Genomic DNA, 25,144 nt, shown 5'->3' with positions numbered 1-25,144 from the left:
ATAGTCGGGTACAATCCACTAAAAATAGCCTAGCAGGTTTTGCCATCCACCTTTCATTCGCTACAGTTCAAGGTAGTAGGTGTCTACTGGGTCTGCCTGGATGCCAATTCCTGCTGCTTGATGGCTTCTTGAGCCTCCATCTGCATCTTTTCCAGTTTCTCCAGCGTGACCGACTTGAGAGGGAGCAGCTTGGGCTTGCAGAGCACCAAGGTAGGAACGTCTTCCATGGCAAGCTGCCCTGTTGATGAGCGAAATAATATTGTTGTATATTAACACATTGACATCGTATTTGACCATTAAAGACAGGGTTTCATGTTAGGGTCTCTGTTCAACTTTCTATTTATTTGGATTAGGCCAAAAACATAGGCTAGATTCGCAGAGTTGGTTTTATATCCCATTCAGTTATCAAGGAGCCATTTCTAACTAGAGCGACTTAACGCTGAATTGTAAATGCATGGACAAGGCGCCGCTACAGGTAAGTTGCATGCCGCCGGCTTTGAAGCAATTACATTTCCGCTCAATCCCCATTTTATTTGCGGCAGATTGTCCATTGGTAATTCCAATATTACTTGTTTATTTAACTGTAATTTAGGCCTACAGGCAGACTACTACAATAGTAAGAGATGTTGACACAGTCCACATATGTTGGCTATTATTACTGCTACTTACCTTGTTTAGGTAAAACCTCTCTGAATATGGACTTGACTTCAGGCATGTTGTCTCCCGTACTGCTGAAAGTCGATATGACGAATGAATATCATCACAAGAGAAAAACAAGAGAACGCATCGCTTTTAAGTCCTTTTAATGCTGAGCGAAAAGATAAAACGATGCACCCAATGTGTTCATTCTGGATCACTGCGATAGCTTGTGTATACAACGGTGGAAAAATGACTGCGTTCACTAAAAAAATACTAAAAACTGTACTATTATTTAACATTTTAACTACGAATACAATATGTTATCTTACCTGTTTAGCAAATATAAAGCGTTGTCAAGGTTGTCAAGCCAACACTTCCGTCAATCTCTTCCTTCTTCTGGGAGGAGTTCTGAAAGGTTGAGTTTGGCTGTACTGCCATCTACAGGCGATATATGATGATACACGGAATTCATTAGGGCTTTTCGAGACCCTTTTCGTAGAAATTGTTAAATATAGCAAAAACCTAAAATAGTTGATTGAAAAAAAAAAGGGTTTTAATTTTTCGTATGGGATTGCTTGATATTTAATTTCAGGGCCTCCACTCCGCTCTATCATAAAAAGGCACAAAATCAGTCGACTCTGTTGTTCGAAATACAAATAGGTAACGGTGATAATTGTAGAGGTCCAGTTTATAAGACACAGGAGGGTCACCTGTGCCTTGGCTTTAAGATATGCATATAAAGCAACCTACACATAGGCCTACGTACTGGCACAGTTGGCATAATGGGGCTTCAGTATAAAACAACTATAACAAAAAATAGTGGGTCTGTAAGGTAACTGATGTACCTGCAAAACACATATAGTGAAAGGGAAGATACAGCACTAACTCCAGGACCAGGTAAGAATCAGAAACCCTTAACAAGAAAGCATAGACTACAGAAACATTATGAGTTTATTTTCTTTAGGGAAAACAGCCCAATTCACGCATTGATTCCAAATGTGAGAAATTCAGTGAGTATTTTCTGTAGGAAAACAGCCCCAAATCACACATTGATAACAAATGTGATGATAACGCGTGTTATGGTTTGGGATTTGGGTTTATAGCTACCGTTTCCTAGTGTTTCAATGTTGACACCCATATTGCGTGCATGAATATTATACATTAAATGTAAAATTGTCAAACAAAATCCCAATTGCAGAAGGTCTCGTGATACATTGGTTAGGCGTGCGAGTGACGCAATCTGATGGTAGGGGAGGTACAGGAGCCGCGGCAGTGTAGGAAAAAGGAGGAAGCAAGGATGGCGGAGTCACACCTCTGAAGGTAAAACATTACATTTATAGATACCATCGAGTGTTTCCCCTCCGCGTCGAGCTCTGTTTTAATTCAGCAGGTTATGGACACGACATTCATCCACCTTATCACCCGGTGCGGGAGCCGACGGTGCATTCTGACGGCGTGAGAACGCACTCTTTTGTTCAGTTTTGGAATGGCCGCTGTTTTCACAATGTTTTCTTTTTCCTCCACTCTTATTCGGCCACGGAAGACGGAAGGAAACGGGAGAGATGGCGCTTACATCGCCGTGCCACTGTGTAGAAAAAAAGGGATAACGGTGATCCCTCTCGTTAGATCAAGAGAATAATCACAACAACAGCGGTCGTCCTTCTGGTAAATAAAACAGCGAACCGACGACGTGCTCGGTATTACGCACGACGGGCTGCGGCAGGAGCGCGTCCCCCCGCCCGGTCCCGAGCCGCCCGTGGTCGGGACGGGGCTCCACGTCTGACAGCTGCTCCGCTCGGGCCTGCTGCCCCTCCACACTGCGCTCTGCCCGCCCGCCGGCCGAGGAGGGCTCGTTGCTCTGTCACTGGTGTATGTGTGCTCCCCGGAGAAGCCCACGGCCCTCCACGGTGATCAAATACAAGGCAAAGCGTGGTGTCATTGGTGTTATTCCACCGTTTCCACTCGGAACCGAGTCGTTACGCCGCGTTCCCCCAACCCCGTGAGATGAATAATTCTCTGAAAACGTATTTAGCTATTGGGGCTAACTTGTTAGCAAAGGCAAACGTTAGCGGTTGTAGCCACATAGCATTTCTGGCGTTTGGCTCTGGAGCGGACGTCGCTCTATATCGCTGTGTAATCTCCCGTTTAAGACAACCTTATCCCATATTTGGTTTAGTAATTGTAATTTAACAACTCAATTTGAGAACTTGCTGTTACATGTAGACAACCCCTAAAAATGTGGTTTCATGACAAGCGAAGCTACTGGGGCTCAACACCCGGGCAGCTAACGTTACCGTTACTGACAACTGGCAGTATCGGTTGTGTTGTAGGCGTCGTTGGCACATTATTTGCACTAGCCACACTGTTGATGTTCTGCTCTTGTCTGTTCAAATCTGTGTTACGCAAAATCAGCTAATCTCAGTCGGTGACCTGACTTCTCAGAACTGGCACCGTGTGTCGATAATCCCTTTCGCTGGTTTGTCACAGGCATGACCTGTCCTGATCATGTTTGGTGTTACCTGGATAAAGTAAAGAGTTACACCATGTACAAATGAACGATCCTTTATCATGTTTGGTGTTACCTGGACAAAGTAAAGTGTTACTCCATGTCTCTTACATACAGTACCTAGCCTTATCATGTTTTGTGTTACCTGGACAAAGTAAAGAGTTACTCCATGTCTATAACATACATGACATGTCCTGATCATGGAGGTGGTACCTGGACATAGTAAAGATTAACTCCATGTCTATTACATACATGAACTGTCCTTATCGTGAGGGGTGTTGCATAGCTGAAGTTGTTTATTTACTAGTTAGCCCATGTTTATATTAAAGACATGACCTGTGATTATTGTGTGGGGTGGTACCTAGCTAGTAGCTATGGTTGTCTAGTTACCACCTGATTCTATTACAGACATGACCTATCCCTATCCTTATCCTTTGGTGTGATACCTAACCAAAGTTGTCTAGTTTTACCATGTTAGACAGAAATCCTCAACCCTAAACCCTGTTATATTCCAAAACCTTCCTATACTTCAATACTGTTATCCCGTAAATAAATATATGGTAACTTGAGATATGAGATACCTTTACTTTGTTTACCTTCTAAAGCACTATTATACTGAAAATTTGTCTTGACAAACCTCAAGTAGTATATACGGTACAATAATCTACAACACTGTAATTACATAACTATGCCATAACATGATCTCAAATGCAATCGTCTTAGGTTAAAATGTTCACTACTATGGATTGACTTGGCCTTAAGTTATTTTATTATCCAACATGCATGTACAACATAACATGTACGACATGCATGATTTATGCATAATGTGCAACATGCCAAATGAATATTCAAGCCATTACCTCCAAACGACAGAACTGCGAATGCTTGGTTGCTTGACCCAATGCCCTGAAACCCCTTAACAATGTTGTGCTTTTTCATAGTGTAGATCACTTGTGTTGTCATTGATTTTCCGCCTTGGCCCACACTTAGTAGCGGGTAAATATAACTTGTGGGTTGAGTGTGAGCCCGAAGGTGGGCTGTTTTAAAGATGGCTGTTGAGCAGATCTTGTTAATCTCTCGCAGATTCTCTATTTAGAACAAGCAAGTCAGTGCATAGAGTGATTGTGTGGAGGAAAAATGTGGATGCCAGGGTAGCATGGGGATGTTTCTGCCTGCTTGGCCTGCCTCTTGTGACGTAAAGCTTTTGTGCTCTCCTTAATAGTTGTGAAGAAGCTTGAAACAACAGATGCATTTTGGTGCAATTCATCCTTTAGAGATGGTTTACTATCTTTCAGATATTGTTTAAGAGGAAGGCCGTAGAGTAGAGCCTTTAAAGGTAATGTCCTGCATAGTTTGTTTTAGATAGCCTAGCCTGGTTGTACTCAAGTCCTCCTCGTGCTTTCATTGCTGAGTTTGTTACCTTTCTATAAGTCACCAGAAACCAGGGTTTTTTAACACTATCCACTACGCTGTCATTTAACGGAATCTCCCATCGACCCCCTTTTTGTACCCGAAAGGTCTTGTGGACGTAGGGAGTCCCTGCTTTGAAGGCTGCTTCTAAAGATTACTCTCAGCAGTCCTAACCTTTTCACTGAGCTCTGATGCTGCCACTTTTGTTTTCCACAGCTTTGCTCGTTATAGCACTGGACACTGAATACAGAGGTAAAAACTGTAATAAATGCTAAACTGGAGGAAAAAAAGGCTGATTCCCCCTTTACTGTGGAGTACTATGAGCCGAAATCTGTTGTGCTAGGGTTTGGACAGAGGGGTAGGCCAAATTCCTTCTTGCAGCTTTAGGTGAGGCTGTGGAAAACCTGTAGTGTCAACAACCAACAGGGCTTGTTTTACTAGCGAGGCGAACCTTGGCCGCTTGAACTTTCTCTGGCACAATTCTACATTTTGTCAGGCACTAATAATCTGCCAAACCTGTTTTTATGTGTTTTCTGTAAACCCACCATTATGCAGGTCTAATCCTGGTTCTTGTAGAATTTTGCCTGCCTGTTGTTATTTTTAAATCCAATTTTAAATGCGTTGTTGTGAATCCAGAGTTTGGAGATTAAATGTATTTTCTCTTTTGTTTGCAGCAAAGCTCTGAAGATTGTGGACTGGGATGACCCTCATGACCTAAACTCATTGCTACTGCTGCCAAAGGGATTTTGCATGGTTTAAACAAGCATGTGGCCCGTGGGTGCCACCACAGTCCAGATACGTCATATACATTTTTGTTTTTCTTCTCATTACTACTTTTTTAACGAATAATTAAAACAAGGGAATGTTTTTCGGATTACTCAACCTTTCTATGGAGGGTGCCCGTCATTCTCTGAGGCCGCAAAGGTATGTCTAAACACCTGCCATTTTAAAACCCCCTCCCAACCACCGGCTCTTATCCGCACCCCCCCCCCCCCCCCTTCCCCTTCCCCCCCCCCCCCTCCCTGAATAAGCAACCTTCCGAGAGAGACTCCCATGAAGGACTCTGCGGGGGCCTAGTAACGTCGACATGAGTAGTACTTTAGGCAAAGAGAAGGACTCTAAGGAGAAGGACCCCAAGGCCGGTCCTACGGGGAAGGAAAGGGAAAAGGAAGCCAAGGCCCTGGCCGGTTTCGGTAAGGATGGCGGCAAAGAGGCCAAGACCAAAGGGAAGGACGCCAAAGAAGGAAAGAAGGACAGCGGCGGCGCGCCACCGGCCGTCGCCTTCTCGTTGGACAACACGATAAAGCGGCCCAACCCGGCACCGGGCACCCGCAAGAAGTCGAGCAACGCCGAGGTGATCAAAGAGCTCAACAAGTGCCGAGAGGAGAACTCGATGCGCCTGGACCTGTCCAAGCGCTCCATCCAGATGCTGCCCACGTCCATCAAGGAGCTGACGCAGGTGTGCGAACTCTACCTGTACAGCAACAAGCTGCAGAGCCTGCCCGCCGAGGTGGGCTGCCTGGCGGGCCTGGTGACGCTGGCGCTGAGCGAGAACTCCCTGACCAGCCTGCCGGACTCGCTGGACTCCCTGAAGAAGCTCCGCATGCTGGACCTGCGGCACAACAAGCTGCGGGAGATCCCGGCCGTGGTGTACCGGGTGACGTCGCTGACCACGCTCTACCTGCGCTTCAACCGCATCACGGCGGTGGAGAAGGACATCCACCACCTCTCCAAGCTCACCATGCTCAGCATCCGGGAGAACAAGATCAAGCAGCTGCCGGCGGAGATAGGTGAGTCCCGGGGCATGGGTGGGGAATGAAGACGGGACGGGGCCAGGAAGGCTAGCCACAACAAGCTCACATCAACATGTTGATTCATTGGAAGTAAGATGGCTGATAAAGTAAAGTCGCCATGGTGATATGATCACTGTGTATAACCCTTTGATAAAACTGCAGCTGTTTGAATTATTCCATGTTCTTAGCATGAAAGTTTAAACCCACATTTGACTAATCAATAATGATCGTGTGGTTGTGGCCTGGGGGAATGTCTCTCAGCTGTGGCACCGCTAAAACTTCTTCCAGAAGTGTTGCTGCTATCAAGGATTGCGTTGTGGGTTTGAGGTCGTCATTGACGCCCCCTTGACTGAAGCACTCTGTGTGGACATGCGTCTTCTTTTCCAGGGGAGTTGTGCAGCCTCGTCACCCTGGACGTGGCTCACAACCAGCTGGAGCACCTGCCGAAGGAGATAGGCAACTGCACACAAATCACCAACCTGGACCTACAGCACAACGAGCTCCTGGACCTCCCGGAGACCATAGGTCTGTTAAGAGACGTCTGCTGTCTGCCGTCTGTAGCGCACGCCTCTCTGTTATGTCTGGAGATATGAGCCCCTTTCGGTTCCACGGATGTTTACCTTTTTAACGATTTGAATGAGCTGCACTCCTCGCGCACACACCTGCTCGCTATCGGTTAATTACCGCTGTTCAAGCGAATGAATCCCGGTTTGGCGTCGTAACTGTGGCTTGACGGACGCGTGTCTCCTGTGTGGGTGCAGGTAACTTGGCCAGCATAAACCGCTTGGGGCTGAGGTACAACCGGCTGTCGGCCATCCCCCGGTCCTTAGCCAAATGTAGAGAGCTGGAGGAGCTTAACCTAGAGAACAACAACATCTCGGTGTTACCAGAGGTGAGTGGTTTGAGCGTTGCACAATTTCACCTCTAAGTGCTGCACTGATCCGTTGTATAGTGGACCCCCCCCCCCCCCTCTCCCCTCGGTCCCTGTGCTAATGGTATGGCGAGGCCCGTGGGCTCGCCGCACACTCGGAGGGAATGCGGCTGCATTTCTCCATGGCCTCCCCATCACATAGCTGCACACCCTCCTGTGTTTCTCCGACCAGGGCCTCTTGTCGAGCCTGGTGAAGCTGACCAGTCTGACGCTGGCCAGGAACTGCTTCCAGTCCTACCCCGTCGGCGGGCCCTCGCAGTTCTCCACCATCTACTCCCTCAACATGGAGCACAACCGGATCAACAAGATCCCCTTCGGCATCTTCTCCAGGGCCAAAGTGCTGAGCAAGCTCAACATGAAGGTGCGTGTCTGTGTCAGTGTGTTGACTTGTTTATCCCGTTTAGTACCCCTAAGGGTACTAGTATTAGTATCTGGCTTCACTACATGTATTTGAAAGCTAATGCATTGTAGAGAAGAATGGGAGTGATTGTAAAGGTTGGTGTTGGGGTTAATCCAGTCCTGATAGTCGACAGTCACACAACTCTTTGTGCCTAATCTGTGTCTAAATTATTTTGGTTGCAAAATGATTGTTTGCACTGGTTGGAGTTCAGTTTTACACGTTGGTAACTAAATCATACGTTGGATAAAATACACATTTTAAATCTTGTTTACTATCCCCCAGAGGTACATTATTAATATATGGCTTCACTAGATGTATTTGACCGCATATGCATTGCAGCGTATGATGGACGTCATTGCAAAGATGATTGTGAAACGCGTGGCTCGGGCAGCCGTATGCACATATCATCGCCTGATATGACTCTACTAGTTAGATTGGTAACTCTGCAGGGAGGGGAGGTCAAGGTGCATCGTACCGGGACGGGTCTTATCTGCTAGAGCAGGTTCACACCTTGGTGTCAGGTTTACTCTACTTTCTCCATTCATCTGCAAAGCCTCGTCCGCGCGGCTGAGCCGGTGAACTCAAACGACCGCCCCGGCCTCCTGAACAGACCCTCTCTTCATGCGGATGGTCTGGCTGTCAAACAACGTTTTTCCTTTAATTTTTATTGTCTACCCCAGGACAACCAATTAACCTCGCTGCCGCTGGACTTTGGCACGTGGACCAGCATGGTGGAGCTGAACCTGGCCACCAATCAGCTGACCAAGATCCCCGAGGACGTGTGTGGCCTGGCGTCCCTCGAGGTGATGCTCCCGCCTACGTTTTCCGTACCTACGGAATACCGCAGTGGGAATGGGGAAAACACTAGGGAGTTTATGGGAAAAGCATCACACGTTGGCATCACATTGACCCAAAATGTAAACGTTATCCAGGTATTTCATCTCGACGTTCAGTGGTGAATAAGAGCCCGGGTGGATACAGAAAGTCCTTCCCCTAGCTGTAAGTTCACACCAAAAGCTATAAAGCGTTTCGAGCGATAAACGCCCATTTACTTTCTATTAGACATGCGCAATAAAGCGATAGGAGCGATAAAACGCTTGAGCGATAGCTTTAAAGCTGTAAAGCTGTCAATGAGAGTTGAAAACAGCTCAACTCTATGCAAATGAGCTAGTACTCTTTCGGTAAGTGACCGCCAGCCAATCGGAATGTAGATATCTCGCCGGTGTGGGTCCCAGTAAACATACGCGCAAGAGCGATATGAGCTGTAAATATTTTTGACAGCGTTGTGTTTTGAGCCATTCGGCGAATTTGCATCTTTTACAGCTTTTGGCGTGAACGTACAGTAAGGTCCCTTCTGCGATTACTGAAGAACTATCTTATCCTAAAGGACCATATATGCTGGTAATCTTTACGTGGTCATCTTTATGCTCTTACCCCATTGGACGCCATAGGATATCGGCCAATCAGACAAAATAAACGTTATTAGACCAAAGTATCAACCAATCACAGGCTGGTAGGCCGACAGACTGCCCTCCAGGTTAGCACAGACCAGAGCAACTGCAGGCCTTGTGTCAGGATACTGAAACGTCCCGGTTCGTATGGGTGATCCAGTCCTGATAGTCGACAGTCACACTAACTATGTGTACCAAATTGTGTCTAAATTATTTTGGCGTCAAAATGTTTGTCCGTTTACTATCCCCTATGGGCATTGGGCAGACTATTAATATATGGCTTCACTATTTGTATCACGCTTGATGGTATAATGAGTTGGATTAGAATACATTAGACGGGGCATTATAAGACAGAAAATGGGGAAGAAGCAAGGAAGGACATGTTGGAGCATGTGGCATGGCAGTAGAGCAGCGATGCAAAATGCAGTGGGAGAAGTTGAAGGAACTAGCCAGGTATTTTCCCATGTTGATGTGTTTCCAATGCCTGACAAATGATGGATGATGTGCAACTATTTGCCTTGGTAGTTATGCGGATACAGTTGGGCGACTATAAAGGCCCTACAGAATTGCTAAATCTTGATTTACAGCGCCCTAACATCTTTATTTGTAGATGGCAGCTCTTTGTAAATGGCAAATATTGAAAAAGGAAAAAATAGGTGCAGGAAAACACTACTCACACAATTAAGCGATTTGAAGTGATTATGTGCAGTCACCCCAGTGTCCGGAGTCTTTTTAAAACGACACGGCCCCATCACTGCACACCAAAGCCCCATCTCTCTACACACCACGGCCCCCATCACTGCACCACACGGTGGCGCAGCACAACGTAGTTAGACGTGTGCTCCAGGACCTCGTTTTTAGAGAGGAGCCACCAAGTAACCCAGGGCTGTTGTTGTCCCTCCCAAGGTCTTGATACTGTCCAACAACCTTCTGAAGAAGTTACCGCATGGCATCGGCAACCTCAGAAAGCTCCGGGAGCTGGACCTGGAGGAGAACAAGTTGGAGTCGCTTCCCAATGAGATTGCGTACCTTAAAGACCTGCAGGTGAGACGGTGAAGGTGTTCAGGCCTGATGAGGCTTCTGACCGCCGCTACGCTTTTAAACCTCTTATCTTTGGCATGTGTGTGCACGTAAAGCACTAGACGGCAGCCGAAGCAAACATTTGTAACGCGGAAACTATTTCGTAGAGTTATTTGATCAACTCCAACTCTTAACTAATTGTTTCCAGCCTGCCATTCGTTCCATTACGAGACCAGACTTTCAGGTCGACCCTGGGGCCGCAGTGACGTAGTTCTACGAAGACGTAGTGCCACGCCACCCGGGGTTGTTTCATCGACGTGACCCGGAGTGTCGTCCTCTCCCCATCTTCTCTCCCGCACAGAAACTGGTGCTCACCAACAATCAGCTGACCACGCTGCCGCGCGGCATCGGCCACCTCACCAACCTGACCCACCTCGGCCTGGGAGAGAACCTGCTGCAGCATCTGCCCGAGGAGATCGGTAAAGACCGCCCCGCTCCCCGTCGCCTCCCTCTCACCGACACCCACACCCCGAGGAAATTCACACCCTGCGGTGGGAAGCAGTGTGGCCTTAGTACGGACGCCAGTGTGTTGGTGTGTCGGCCCGTGGGGTCTGCGCGGCGGCCTTGGTGTCGGGCAGTGCCCCCGAACAACTTCCGACCCGTTCTGCTTCTCCCCCGTGGGCCTAGTGCTCTGTTTTATGCTCCGTCTCCTCTCCGTTGGTTGGGGCTAGGTGCGCCGCTGGTTCGCCGTGGAGAGCGCGTGAACCCCGCCGCGACCGGGGTTCGATTCCTCCTGGTCCTTTGCTGCGTGTCTTCCCCTATCTCTCCCATTCCTTCCTGTCTTACTCGACAATAATATAGATATATATATTTCCTTTGTACTCGGTGGTAACGACTACATGAATGGATGTGTGCTGCCGATGACACTCGAAACCCCCAGAGGGTTTGATGGCCTTCTCCCCTGGTGTTGGAGCGCATTGGGTGGACGGAGGGCGCGATGGCTCGTGAGAGGAGTGGAACCCTCACGTGAGGATTTAAGACGGCTTAGGAGGCTGCAGAGCGTCAAGCAGCCATGGATCACCAACTGACCCCGGCGTCAGTACTAGTTTGTCCAAAGGGTTTAAATCGTGTGTGTGTGTGTGTGTGTGTGTGTGTGTGTGTGTGTGTGTGTGTGTGTGTGTGTGTGTGTGTGTGTGTGTGTGTGTGTGTGTGTGTGTGTGTGTGTGTGACCTCCTTATGGTTCCATTTTGACTTCTAGTTAAAGCTGTGTTGGCAGTGAACTCAAATCGCCATGAATTAATGATGAAAGGGCAACGAAGCATTGCTGTTAACTTTTTGAAACGACATAGTAACTAAACAAAAGTAACTAAACATTGGTTTAATACTTAAACCCTGATGGGTTAAGGATACATTCCACATATTGCTACCTGTTGATAGGATGTTCTGATCCATTGTCCAAATCAATCTTGTTTCTACAGCTGGATATAACCTAGAGCAAAATAATGCATTTTTGCTTTGATGGGCCGTTTCCAAGGTCCCATCCATAAGGTGTGGCGAGTGTTTGAGTACTTCAGACCAGAGTCTGGAAGCATCGTTTTGCATTATTCATTGGGCCGGTCTAGCATGAGTGGTTCCTTTGGTAAATAATTCGATCGCTACGTTAATCAATACTGTAGACCTGTTTAATGGGGAACATTTGACGATTCACACGCAGCGCCATAATGACTATTTCAATATTTTTTTTTAATGTGTAGAGCCAGTGTTTTATGATGGTGACTCTGCACCTTTCACAAGGAATGGATTTCCCCAAAGATTAGTTGTGCTCCCACTTTATTTGAAATATCAATCTTCGGCTTTTGCTGTGCTTTCAGAATGCATGGATTACTCTACACAATCTGTTCCAGAGATACATTTAATGTGGTTTTGGGGTTGGGGGGGGGGGGGCTGACTGGAGAGATGCACTGAGCCCACCCTTAGATCTGAGTTCCCCAAAGGCCTGATGAGGTTTATAGTATCATCTGATCCCTCCTCTCTCCAGTTATGACCGCACACACCTGCATTCGTTTACCTGGCAGAATGAGGAGAAAGCACACCTTTTCAGATGCATTGGCTCTGAAATGGACTCTCCTACATTTATTGTATTTGTATCATACAGGAAAGTATCAAAGGTAAAAAAGTAACAATTTAAAAGGGGTCTGACTCAGTATAAAGCTGATTTCCAGCAGGTTCCTGTCCTGCAGCACATATAACATACTGTCTATATATATATATATATATATATATATATATATATATATATATATATATATATATGCATGACAACGGTCCGCTCTGCCCTGTCGTCGTCCCCCCCCCCCCCCCCACAGGAACCCTGGAGAACCTGGAGGAGCTGTACCTCAACGACAACCCCAACCTGCACAGCCTGCCCTTCGAGCTGGCGCTGTGCAGCAAGCTGTCCATCATGAGCATCGAGAACTGTCCGCTCAGCCACCTGCCGCCGCAGATCGTTGCCGGCGGGCCCTCGTTCATCATCCAGTTCCTGAAGATGCAGGGGCCGTACCGCGCCATGGTGTGATCACCCCCAGCCCCGCCCCCCAACGAACCCCGTACCCACTGGCCCCTCTATTCCTCACCCCTTGACCCCGCCCCCCAAGCCCCGCCCCCCCCCCCCCCCCCCCCCAGCGCCACCGCCCAATCACGCTTTAGATCGCTACGCGGCTGACCTCTCGCCAAAACTCCAGGGCGCACTGCGCCGGGAGGTTATGAGGTCACGACCCGGGTGTGTGGGGTGATGGCGAAGAGGAAGAAGAGGGATATGGGGGGGAGGGGGAAGAGATGCTCTTATGTTTTTATGTTTTGTTTTAAACAAGGCGGCACCATGTAGACTTGGGATCCGTGTTTCTCTCAGACGTTGTCATGGTTATTAAAGGACCGCGGCCCCAACCCCACCGCCACCTCCACCACCTCCACCACCTCCACCCCGAAACCATGGAAAAGGAAAATATCTACAACTCTTTGCCAAAACCGAAAAACAAACTATAAATATATATATATAGATATATAGATATATATTGAGTAACTTTGAGCTGAGTGGCAAGTCTTTTAATCATATAAACCGTGCTCCCATTGCCAATGTATTTACAGTAATTAAGCATCTTATTACGTGAGCAAGGATACAATTGTATGCAAACACAAAACAAACCGACAAAAAAAAAAAATTTGGATCTCACCTTTTACCGCTGCTGCCATAACTCTACTCTTGTCATTATTCATGTTTTTGTTTTTTGGTATTTTATTCCCTTTTTTTAACCACTCGACGACTGTACACTTTTTGTGAATAGCTTCTTGACCGTGGAGAACAAAGCTCTCGTGACAGCATTGCTTTTTTGGATTTTTGTTCAATTTTTTACATAAAAAAAACAAAACTGTGCCTATGTCTAGAATGAGCCGGTGGTTCACTTCTAAACTTGTCCATGAGATATACAAAGGTATAAATTATTTCAATAATCTTTTTTTTTTTATTATTCTTACTGAAGTTTGTTGGTTGTTCCTACTCAAGTTTATTATACAGATTTTTCTTTCTGCCATTGAACTATTCAGTTGTAACGTAGTGTCATTGGATTTCTTTCTCTTTTTTTTCTTTTTTTTACAAATAGCGATAGTTGTCAAATCTAGTAATGTACACAAAATACAAATGCAGATCGTAAACGCGTAAAAAAAAAAGACAAAAAGACAAAAAAAAGCTAGACTTCAAATTCTTCAGGAACGCGGGCTGCACCGGACAGCCAGTGTTTCACAGGCGGAACGGTATTGAAACTCAGAATCATACATATGTCGTGACGAGATACGAGATCAGAGAGTGATTCCTTCTTTTTGTATACGTATGTAAATCCTGATTGTTGCCTTGAGTGCAATTTTTTTTTTTTTTCTTTTTTTAATTTGAACTTTTATTTCTCTTGTACTGTTTACTCGTTTGGTATTATCTACAGTGTTGGGCTGCTTAGCTTACATCCGAGGGATGACAACGATGATGACCAACATATCAGAGGCCGGTTGTTTTATATATATATATATATATATATATATATATATATATATATCACTCCCTTTGTCCCCGAACCCCTCCTCTGGCCTCTGCATAGTAGTTTGAGACCGCGATGTGGTTGGCTATCTAAACCTCCCGCTCGGATAATTCCTCTCCCCTCCCCTCGCTTTTCTTTTGTCCCACACTGTTCCAGCACTGTTGCTGCTCTTATGCACTTTTTTTTGTAAGACGTTGGCCTCTATATTAAAAGACAAAATGACAGTAGACTCTCGTCGGTTCTGTGGGATTTGGGGGGGGGGGGGGGATGGGGGCATTTTGTTTTCATAAGTATTTTTATCTGTTGAAGTGACCGGTGAATCATGTACATTTGTGTCAAATCGATCTTAACAAGGAACTTGTTTTTCTTGGTCTGTAAAAAAAAAAGAAGAAAATTGTCAAAAAAACAACTGCAGAAAGGGTTTGTTTGGCTGTACCGTGTTTTTGATATGCATCATGCCGATGTTCTGCTTTTTATTTCACATTTTTATCATTGCTAGCAAAAATAGTTAATATTTGAATTATACTTCAGATCAGCGTTATTTGAAATCATTAATTTTTCGGGGATGAAATGTCATATGGTCATTTAATGTTATTTCACTGTACATTAAATATCCCAACAAAAAATCTAAATCAATCCCGATCCTTTGGCCCAAAGTGTTCTCGTCCAGACATCCTTCAATCATTCAAAATGGTTTTCAATGAATATTTCAAACGGTCCTTTTTCGTTTTGTTTGTTGGGCGGCAGAGGAGACAAATGCACCTACTGCTGCGTCACGTCCACTAGCGAACAACCTGGCGCTGCCACCATCACCTGAAACACGCTGTAGGCCACAAAGCACCATCTGGCTTTTGCTTTGTCATGTTTCCGTTGTCTCTGGTGGTGCTTTTAACAGATCACACTCATTGGCCCTCCATTTTAACCAATGGGGGGTTGGAACTGGACAAGAAACCGTATTTACACAACATGTTGCACATCAGAACCCGGTGTAATCAACCCGAATTGTTGTCCTGTAAAGAGACGGGGGGGAGAGGGCTTTTTTTTTATTCTTTTCAGCCTCAACCATACACGGAAGGCATTCCTAAGCTCTGCATAAATGCTTGGAAGTCTTGACGTGTTATTTTTTGCCTTTTTATAATAAATGACTGTCGATAATTGGGAGGAGAAAAACAACTCTGATCTAGGTGTGTGGAGGGGTGGGGTGGTGTTGATTAGGCATGCAGTGAAGGTGCTGCCGCTTTCCTTCATGCCCCAACTATGTTTTGTCTTGTTTTACTTTAGTCGTTCACGTGCCGTTTCTGCAGGCTAGAGAGAGCTAGTGTGTTGTATTCGAGAGGAAAGCTGTTGATGTGTACCCAACCTTTTACAAATGAAGGTGTTGCTGTTATCCAAAGCAACTGCCAGTGATTACAGGTCATTAGGCAGAGGCATGTAGGGGTATACAAAGCATGCTGGTATGGACTGGGATGGGATGGTGGAAGGGCAAAAGGTGGAATCTAGGATCTTTTCGACCTCAAAGCACTGCAATTTTCAGCCCGTACAAACTCTACTTTGACCCTTCATAGTCAAGCTAAGCCAAGCCTATTTCTTTAGAAGCAGGTGAGCACTCAGAAGGCCTACATTTGGACAGCATGTCCTGTGTGTACATGGATTTAGTCCTAAACCCAATGCTAGCTGATGTACAATCCTCCCGGACACGGAGCATGCAAAAGCTTTCCGTGACGTTTAATTTAGCATTCATGAAACAACTTGTCGCCTCTAGGGGCGCGTGGACCGGGCGGGCGTGTCAACCTCTCGGTTCAGCACCGCGTGTGGCTGGGGCAGAGACCGGGGTGGTGTCGTACTCACAGGACTCCAGTGCTGTGGTTATTTTGTTTTCCCGCAAAAAAGCTCCTCCTATAGTTTTGTAATTTTTGTTCATACACTGGGGGGGTTTCAGGAGTAATTTGACAGGCAGCCTTAATAGGCTTTCCCTCCTCTTTATTGTCCCTCTTCTGTTGCTCATCACTTAGCGAGCTCGATCCCAGACTTCACTCTGAAGAGCAGCAGCAGCAGCAGGTGGTTTGAAAATGTTTCAGTTTGATATTCTTTCCTCCTCTCTGCACTCTCCTTGCTCTGTACAGATATCTGGCTTAAAGTTAAAGCCGGAAGTTGAACACCTCTCACACCGCACCTGGGTGAAGGGATCTGTGGAGAACCCCAAACATACACTGCATTCTCCCTCTCTCCTGAGTTTCGTTTTCAGAGTGATAATAATGAAGGATGAATCAACAGCCTCAACTGCTTTTTCTTACCGGGGAGTTAATTTCACTGATCTGTGTTAAAAATCGAAGAAACAATTCAATAAGATAATTGGCTTTTTTTTTTATTTTTTATTATCATAGGGTTGTTATTCATTCTAATTAATGGTTGAACTTTTATTTGGGAAAGGAGTAGTTGTTTTAGTCGAACTACCTTGTGATCAGAAGCAGCTCTCTCATAAGGCCCTCCTGCCCATCACGATGACATGGAAGTATCCCTTCATCACATCCACTCAGCCTGCCTTATGCGCACCAAGCAAAACCTTCATGACAGCAGGACGAGATCAGCCAACAAAGGAGCACTTTATGCCATTGTACATGGTGGCGTTAATTTGGGGCTTGGCTTCTTCTTTCAAACACACTGTCCAGCGGTCTGATTTGCAGGCCGGTCGGTCAATCTTCAGCGCTAGAGGTCTGGTTGCGGACTTGTCCTACCCCCGTTGGGCCAGTATGCAGTGTTTACAGTTTGTGTGTGTGTGTGTGTGGGTGGTGTGCTAGCAGATTTGGGTTCGACCAGCAATTCAACATTTTGTTTCTAAGCATCCTTGTGTTCTTGGGTGGTGGTGGGTGTGTGTGGGGGGGGGGGGGAGGGGAATGTCTTTATTAAGTATTATTTGGAAAATACAATATTTGTTTTCTTGGCTGTGACTCACGTAATCAATGCCGACCTATTGTAAGACAGTTATCCTGAAACCAACTAGTTGCAAAGAGTGCTACTTTGCAAATAGGGGAAAATGACCATGTTTGGTGATGTTCTGTATGTATATACTCTTTTTATCTGTAATAAACTGATATTTACAAATTTATAATGTGCACTTGCCTTATAATTTCTACGTTTTGTTGTTGATTTTTTCTTTCAAGAATGTAATGGTTTTCTTTCAGAGTATTTATTAGGGTCTGGATGTCTAATCACTTATATGTTACAGATGGCTTTGTTGCTAATCAACAGCAGGCCTGGTCTATGTGTTCATAAACGATTAGCTAAAGGGTTGATTCCTGCAGCATTCAGAATAGGTATTGGATAAACACCCCATAGAACCTAATAGAAGTGCATATATAGATTTAAAAAATGAAACAAAGATATTCCCAGGTTTTGCTTCGGAGCGACACCGCCCCCTGCTGGAGAGTCCTCGCCCAGTATCCCATGAAGGCAGATGTTGCGTAAACAAGCTTTCGTTTATGATCTGAAAATTATAAAGGATGGCTCGTTGTGTAAGATTGTCTCTCTTCATATTGCTTTGTATTGCAAAAGGTCAATCACATACGACATTAAACACTCTAACATAACGGTTCGCTTTTTCTTTTTTCATGTATTTGTGCAACGCGATTCATCAGGTAACCATATTCCTATAAACGAAATAGGAAAAAGCAAAGTTGTGGTCCTTCTGGGACAAGTCGTTTCTTTTCGATCTGTAAACGTATCATTATTGTCGTTTACGAAGGCTTGGAGGGAGAATGTAAGAGTGCTTGGCAATGTTTAATGGAGCTGGAATCTGCGCGTAAAAGGACGACAGGTGTCACTGTGCTCTGCCTCGTGTGTGCGCTCATGCGCCAACCTGCCTGGACAACTTGTGTTTACCCATAACAATTAGGACTAGGGCAAGGACCCATTCCCAGGTTATTTTGCCAACCTCCCTCTGGCGAACAGGGGGACTTTTTGTTTCCTTCAGCCCCTACGACGCACGCAGCAACAATCCATTCAAGGAGGACCAGTGTCCCATCTCATTACGAATGACGAACAGTACTCAAACGGCGCCTTATTAAACAGTGCTTGATTAAAATTAATAAATGAAGTTATTGCAATTTAGTAATGGGAAGATGGGTGTGTGGGGGGGGGGGGGGGGGATCTCCGGTGCATTTATCCACGTGGTGCGTGTCTGAGTGCTGCTAAGCAACCCTCTAGTAGGTAGGGGCTATAAAGAGAGGGAGTGGCGGAGGGGAAACCGCTCGGCAGAGAGACTCAGACGCACACACAGCAGCGCAGCAGCGGCCAGGATAACACGATTAGCGCTCTATTAGGGACTGCTGCCGAGCCACCACTAGATGCGGCGCTGGGATCACAGTCCGGGGTGGGAGAAGAGAGTGCTAAAGGAGACGAGAGAATGAATCCACAGCGTGTCCGTCACCACATGGGTAAAGTGGAGGGTCTGTGGTGGTTATTGGCGTGCGTAAACGAGTTATCCAAGCTCAGCTGCGCCCGGCACCCGCTTGACAGTGACACCGCTTAATGTCTCAGGTAAGATTTACATCTTGGCAATTTGTTTATTTTACGGGAAGGCATTTGGGTAATGTTTGCAGACTTGTTTTCCGTCATGGGAATTGTTTATCATAGATTTGCATGCATAATGAGGTCCAACGGTGATACAAAAAAGTGAGGATGGTATACACGTAGCTGATATTTTTCTCTCCTCTGTCCTATTTCCAGATTAAATAATCCTCGTCATAACTTCAAAAGTGCACAATGAAGCCGATAAACGTCCAAACGCTGCAGAACAAGTACTCGATCGACCTGCTTCATCCCGCCGGCTCTGACTAGAACCTGACGATTCACAGTGGATGACCGCTTCTTTTTTTTTTTCTTTTTTTTTTTATCAACCTCACGTGAATCCGACGAGAGACGCCAGGAAGTAAAGGAGGAACGAACGGAAGGGAGGAAGGAACAAAAAAATAGGAAGCTGAGGGAGCAAGGGAGGGCGGAAGGAAGCCGGTCCAAAACCGATCATCTCCGATGGCAGGGTTGGACAACGAGACCACCAACGGGACCCTCTCGGTCCGTGCGCCCTACAGCCTGCTCACCTCAGTGTCCCTCACCGCGCTGGTGGGCCTGCTGATCCTGCTCACCGTGTTCGGCAACGTGCTGGTGGTCATCGCCGTGTTCACCAGCCGCGCCCTGCGGGCCCCGCAGAACCTCTTCCTGGTGTCGCTGGCGTCGGCCGACATCCTGGTGGCCACGCTGGTCATGCCCTTCTCCCTGTCCAACGAGCTGCTGGGCTACTGGTACTTTGGCAAGGTGTGGTGCGAGATCTACCTGGCGCTGGACGTGCTCTTCTGCACCGCCTCCATCGCCCACCTCTGCGCCATCAGCCTGGACCGCTACTGGTCCATCACGCAGGCCATCGAGTACAACCTGAAGCGCACGCCGCGCCGCATCAAGTGCATCGTGGTGGTGGTGTGGGTGATCGCCGCTGTGATCTCCTTCCCGCCGCTCATCGGCCTGGAGAAGGAGGTGGACAAGGAGGAGGGCCCCGTGTGCAGCATCAACGAGGAGAAGTGGTACATCATCGCCTCCAGCATCGGCTCCTTCTTCCTGCCCTGCGTCATCATGGTGCTGGTGTACGTGCGCATCTACCAGATCGCCAAGCGCCGCACGCGGGCGCCGCCCGGGAACAAGCGGGGGCCGCGGGAGATGCAGGCCATGAAGCCCGCTGCCGCGTCCGAGCGCAAGAAGAACGGCGTCGGAGGAGGAGGAGGAGGAGGAGGAGGAGGCGGCGCGGTCGCCCATGACGACGGCGGCGGCGGCGGCAACAAAGGGGGTGCCGGCGAGCCACTCTGCCACGGGAAGCTCAACGGCGGGCCGGGGGTGGCGGCGGCGGCGGTGGCGGCGGCGGCGGCGGGGGGCCTGGCTGCGGACGGGGGGGAGGCGAGGGGAGGGGAGGAGGACGAGGAGGACGAGGAGGGGGAGAACAACGGCATGGACCTGGAGGAGTCGTCGTCCTCCGACCACAAGGTGAGCCGGCCCTGCTCCCGCAAGTCCTCGGGGAAGACCAAGCTGAGCCAGGTCAAGCCGGGCGAGGGGGGGGAGGGGGCGGGCCCGCCGGCGGGCACGACGTGCGCGGCGGGCTTGGCGGAGGCGGGGGGGGGGCCAGCAGCAGCAGCAGCAGCAGCAGCGCACCCGCCGCCAGAGCACCAAGGGCAGCCGCTGGAAGGGGCGGCAGAACCGCGAGAAGCGCTTCACCTTCGTGCTGGCGGTGGTGATCGGCGTGTTCGTGGTGTGCTGGTTCCCCTTCTTCTTCACGTACACGCTGACGGCGCTGTGCGACAGCTGCTCGGTGCCAAGCACCCTCTTCAAGTTCTTCTTCTGGTTCGGCTACTGCAACAGCGCGCTGAACCCCATCATCTACACCATCTTCAACAACGACTTCCGCCGCTCCTTCAAGAAGATCCTGTGTCGCGGGGACCGCAGGAGATACGTATGAACGATTGTGGGGGGGGGGGGAACTCCCCTTTTAAGGACCTTTTTAAGGTTGTTTCTTTGTACATTTCTATACACACAAGCACCCTGTACAGTTCGGTGACATGGCGCATGGATTCATCAAGGCTTCAGACCCGTCTCGCGGAGTTCCCCCTGCCCCGCTCTCCCTCCCAGGCCCCGCCCCCCTGGAGTTCAGCAGAGCCCGTTCGATCTTTCCATTTTTGACTCGAAACGCCCCAAAAACACTCGCAGCTTGGACCAGCCCACCACGTTCCAAAGCACCGACGGCCCCGACCGCCGCCGCCGATTGTCTCCTGTGGGTTTTATACAGATGATGACAAAATGGGGACCGATGAGGCCAATCAGAGGCGTGATGAGTATTGTGCCGTACGTTGTGTAAAAATAACAAGATGTGTGGATATGATGTGTCTCTATATTTTTCATGTTGTTTCCTGGAGTATTGTGGCTCTTTTCTATGATGTGATGATGGTGACGATGTGGGTGATGGGCGGGAGGCTGGTCTGTAAAGAATAAACCCCATTTCCCTGTGGCCATGGCCCTGTTCTCTCTCAGCTCCAAAGCCACTCAGGGGCACCTGGTTATGATACACACACACACACACACACACACACACATACATACACGTGCAGGCACACAGACACAGACACACACACACACACGCAGACATGCAGGCACACACACACACACCACAGGAATACACACACACCCAGGCACACACACACACACACACACACACACACACACACACACACACACACACACACACACACACACACACACACACACACACACACACACACACACACGCAGGCACACACACAAACACATGCAGACAGACACACAAAAGAGGCACACACACAAATGAAAGGGCACAAATGCATGGACACAAACGTGTACATGCATAAAACCATACAACAATATGCCTATACCCCATACATAAATACATTCATGCATACATACATAAATACATTCATGCATACATAAACATGAATACATGCTGTATACATAGAGAAACACCAGACACACACACACACGCACACGCACGCACGCACACACACACACACACACACACACACACACACACACACACACACACACACACACACACACACAGGTATACTGCAGATAATAGCAGTAGATCCAGACAGGGGAAGGTGAGGAGGAGGACCAAGGCGGTGGTGTTCTTCATGTCGTTTCAAGGGTGTTTGAGTTTTGAACTTGAGGACGGGACAGGGGGGGGGGGGTCATGCGGAGAGGCGCCTCAATGTGGCAGAGCAGCAATCCACCGCCTCGACACAAAACAAGGGAACTCAACAGCAACCTGTTGAATGCCTCACATACTTACAGGACGAGGTGTCATTCCGGCCTCTCCCCTCGGCAGACGTGAGCCCCCACTAAGTGACTCTCTTCGTCCCTGCCCTGTGTGTGTGGGGTCTGCTTTCTGGTGTTGAGACCAATCCTGATGTTCACGTGTATGTTTCTCGACGAATATCACTGCAGAAATGTTTTTATATTCCGAGGAAAGCCTTCCCTGTAGGATTCGGTTCATCTTTGCATATCGTTATCCAGTCGGGTAGAACCGTTTTTGATTGCACTGTAGATTGCTCCACTTTGCTTGCATGAGCTGAGACCCCCCCCCCCCCCCCCCTCCCCCCACCCCCACCCCCACGCTCCAAGTGCCAGCATTTTCAAACCGTCAGAAAAAGTCTTCACCGGCATCGAGGCCAAACTGCGGAGAGGAAACTGAATCGGAAAAACACGAGATCCGGGTTGTCTCCAGATGCGAGTGGGACAGCACGCAGTTTACACTGTGGGCGTTAATTGTTGTCAAGTCGGGACAGAGAGAGCAGAGTTTGCACTGATCGCGGCATCATCAGTAGTCACCCATCCGTCCCTAAAGGACGTGCTGTTTTCCCCCAGCCACTGTCTGCGCTGGGCAGGGGGGGGGGGCGTGAGGCCGGTGAGTTTAGGGACGGCGTGTTCTGCAGAGGCTCTTGTTTACTTCCTGTCTGCCACTCTGCTGCTGAACACACTCGTTTTCAGGATGATGATGAAGATGATGATGATGATGATGATGATGATGATGATGATGATGAAGGCCAAATTAATCTTGGAGATGGATTGGACTTGCCAAAACAACACAAAAGGTTATTGGACCTTTTTGTAATTAGTTTCTGGCGGACAATGGACGGCAAATGTCTACCTGTAGAAGATCAGGAAGGCAGACCCCTTTAAGGTTGTTTGTTTGGGGATGTCGGCAAACATTGTCACATAAAATGAGAGGCTTATATTTCTTCCACTGTGCAAGCTGTTGTACCCAAGCTTTGATTAATAAGGATTAGGGATTTATAATGTCATTCTATCCTTCTATGTCTCTATCCATCCCTATTCTCTCTATTTATCTGACTATCTGTCTGTCTGTCTGTCTGTCTGTCCTGTCTCTCCTCTCTCTCTCTCTCTCTCTCTCTCTCTCTCTCTCTCTCTCTCTCTCTCTCCCTCTCTCCCTCCCTCCCTCTCTCTCTTCATCTCTCCATGTCAGCACTCTCGTTCTCTCCCTCTCTCTCTCTCCTTCCTCCCTCCCTCCCTCTCTAACTATCTATCCATCTCTCCCTCCCTCCCTCCCTCCCTCCCTCCCTCCCTCCCTCCCTCCCTCCCTCCTGATATGTCAGAGCAGCAAGAAGTCATCATGTGTGAGGAGGAGGGAACAGTACGGTACCTAGTCCCCTGTGGTGTCTATTACCACTGGCATATTCCGCTGGACTCATAGGATGGCAAGAGACAGCTTTTGTCCCCAGACACCTTCAATGGCTCCCCCTGAGAGCTATTTCCTCTCTCACAGTACAATAAGCACCTGTCTCAAAATCCGTGTGTGTGTGTGTATGTGTGTGCACATACGTGTGTCTGTGTTGTCAATACATGAATATGTGTGTGTATGTTTGTGTGTATGTGTGTATGTGTGCGCCTGTGTGGGGGTGTGTGTGTGGGTGTGTTCACGTACGCGTGTCTGTGTTGTCCATACATGCATTTGTGCGTGTATGTGTGTGTGTGTGTGTGTGTGTGTGTGCATGTGTGTGTGTGGATGTGTGTGTGTGTTTATGTGTGGGCGTGTGCACATACATGTGTTCTCCATACGTGCATGTGCGCGTCTGTATATATGTGTGTGTGTGTGCGCCTGTGTGTGTGTGTGTGTGTGTCTGCATTAATGAGCGCGTGTCTACAACCGTCCGTGCTTGAGCGGGGGGGTGGTGTCGGTCGCACACACACGCGCATACATATGGTCATCCACGCACAGAGGCACTCCAGCCCTGCCTGCACTCGCCCGGTCCCTCTGGAGGAGGCCGTCGCCACGGTGACATCGCTGGGACGATGGCGCCGGCCCCCCGTCAGCCCGCCCGTCGGAGGAGAACCAGCTGTCGAGAGGCGACGGCCCGCCCATCGCCGCTGGGAAAGGGTCAGAGGGGGGTCAGGGCCCGCGGCGCACAGCGACCGCACGCATCGAGCATCTCGTCAAAACTTCACAGGATGGTATACATCATAAATAATGGAGTATATAGTCGGTGCTCTGCGTGACCCGCCTGTTACGGTTGGTTTTTAATAACATAGCTTGTGTGTGTGTGTGTGTGTGGGGTGTGTGTTTGTGTGTGTGTGTGTGTGTATGTGTGTGTGTGTGTGTGTGTGTGTGTGTGGGTGTGTGTTTGTGTGTTTGGGTGTGTGTCCGTGTGTGTGTGTGTGTGTGTGTGTGTGTGTGTGTGTGTGTGTGTGTGTGTGTGTGTGCGTGTGTGTGTTGGTGTGCGGCTGTGTGTGTGTGCATTTCTGTTTATGTGCGTAAAAACTGAAATGCGTGTCGGGGTGTTTGGGTGCGCGCGTTTGGGTGTCTTGGCTTCTCTGCCCATGCAAGTGTTGCGGCCAGTGGCATTTCAAAATGTGTATGTGTGTGTGTGTGTACTTATGTGTTTGTGTGTGTACGTGCATGCATGCATGTGTGTATACGTGTGCTTGTGCATGTGTTTGCATGTGAGTGTGTGTATATGCATGTGTATACGTGTGTGTGTGTGTGTGTGTGTGTGTGTGTGTGTGTGTGTGTGTGAGTGTGTGTGTGTGTGTGTGTGTGTGTACGTGCATGCGTGCATGAATGCGTGTGCGTATGTGCGTTGTGGGGTGACCGGACGTGCCCGGGTCCACGTCCCCCTGCGATCGCTTCCTGGTAGCCAGGGTAGCCACACAGCCATGACTATTTATGCCCCTTTCTTCACGCTGACATTTGTCTATTCAACGCTGGCTTCATTACACTCCCTGGCCACCTGTGGTGACTCACCGTCAGGCTGCACCAGTCGCCCTCTCTCTCTCCTTCTCCTCCATTACCTGTAATGAAGCAATTTGACGGGCGCTAATCATCAGT

At 48.2% G+C, this 25,144-nt stretch overlaps 2 protein-coding genes across 4 annotated transcripts; both read left to right on the top strand.

The window, feature by feature from the left end:
• Nucleotides 1–1,784: 1,784 nt before the first annotated feature.
• On the top strand, nt 1,785–16,595 carry shoc2 (SHOC2 leucine rich repeat scaffold protein). 3 transcript variants are annotated; one of them, XM_060046496.1, is made up of 10 exons: nt 1,785–1,959; nt 5,230–5,479; nt 5,587–6,345; nt 6,736–6,873; nt 7,110–7,240; nt 7,452–7,640; nt 8,360–8,482; nt 10,037–10,174; nt 10,512–10,629; nt 12,517–16,595. In XM_060046496.1, exons 3-10 carry the CDS (start codon nt 5,643–5,645, stop codon nt 12,723–12,725), a joined length of 1,749 nt encoding a protein of 582 aa, XP_059902479.1. In that variant the 5' UTR covers nt 1,785–1,959; nt 5,230–5,479; nt 5,587–5,642; the 3' UTR covers nt 12,726–16,595. The 3 variants fall into 3 exon arrangements, with proteins under 3 accessions (XP_059902479.1, XP_059902481.1, XP_059902480.1); XM_060046498.1 differs by lacking the exon at nt 1,785–1,959 and adding an exon at nt 1,960–2,094; XM_060046497.1 differs by lacking the exon at nt 1,785–1,959 and adding an exon at nt 2,104–2,304.
• A 1,891-nt stretch (nt 16,596–18,486) lies between these two features.
• On the top strand, nt 18,487–21,274 carry adra2a (adrenoceptor alpha 2A). Its single transcript, XM_060046539.1, has 4 exons — nt 18,487–18,768; nt 18,958–20,025; nt 20,173–20,329; nt 20,418–21,274. The coding sequence occupies exons 2-4, from the start codon at nt 19,261–19,263 to the stop codon at nt 20,726–20,728; spliced, it is 1,233 nt and encodes a 410-aa protein (XP_059902522.1). The 5' UTR covers nt 18,487–18,768; nt 18,958–19,260; the 3' UTR covers nt 20,729–21,274.
• Nucleotides 21,275–25,144: the final 3,870 nt, after the last annotated feature.

Source organism: Gadus macrocephalus, chromosome 3 (genome assembly GCF_031168955.1).
Source record: "Gadus macrocephalus chromosome 3, ASM3116895v1".
Taxonomy (NCBI): Eukaryota; Metazoa; Chordata; class Actinopteri; order Gadiformes; family Gadidae; genus Gadus; species Gadus macrocephalus.
The sequence above is the reverse complement of the archived record's forward strand: the minus strand, read 5'-3'. Positions and strand labels throughout refer to the sequence as shown.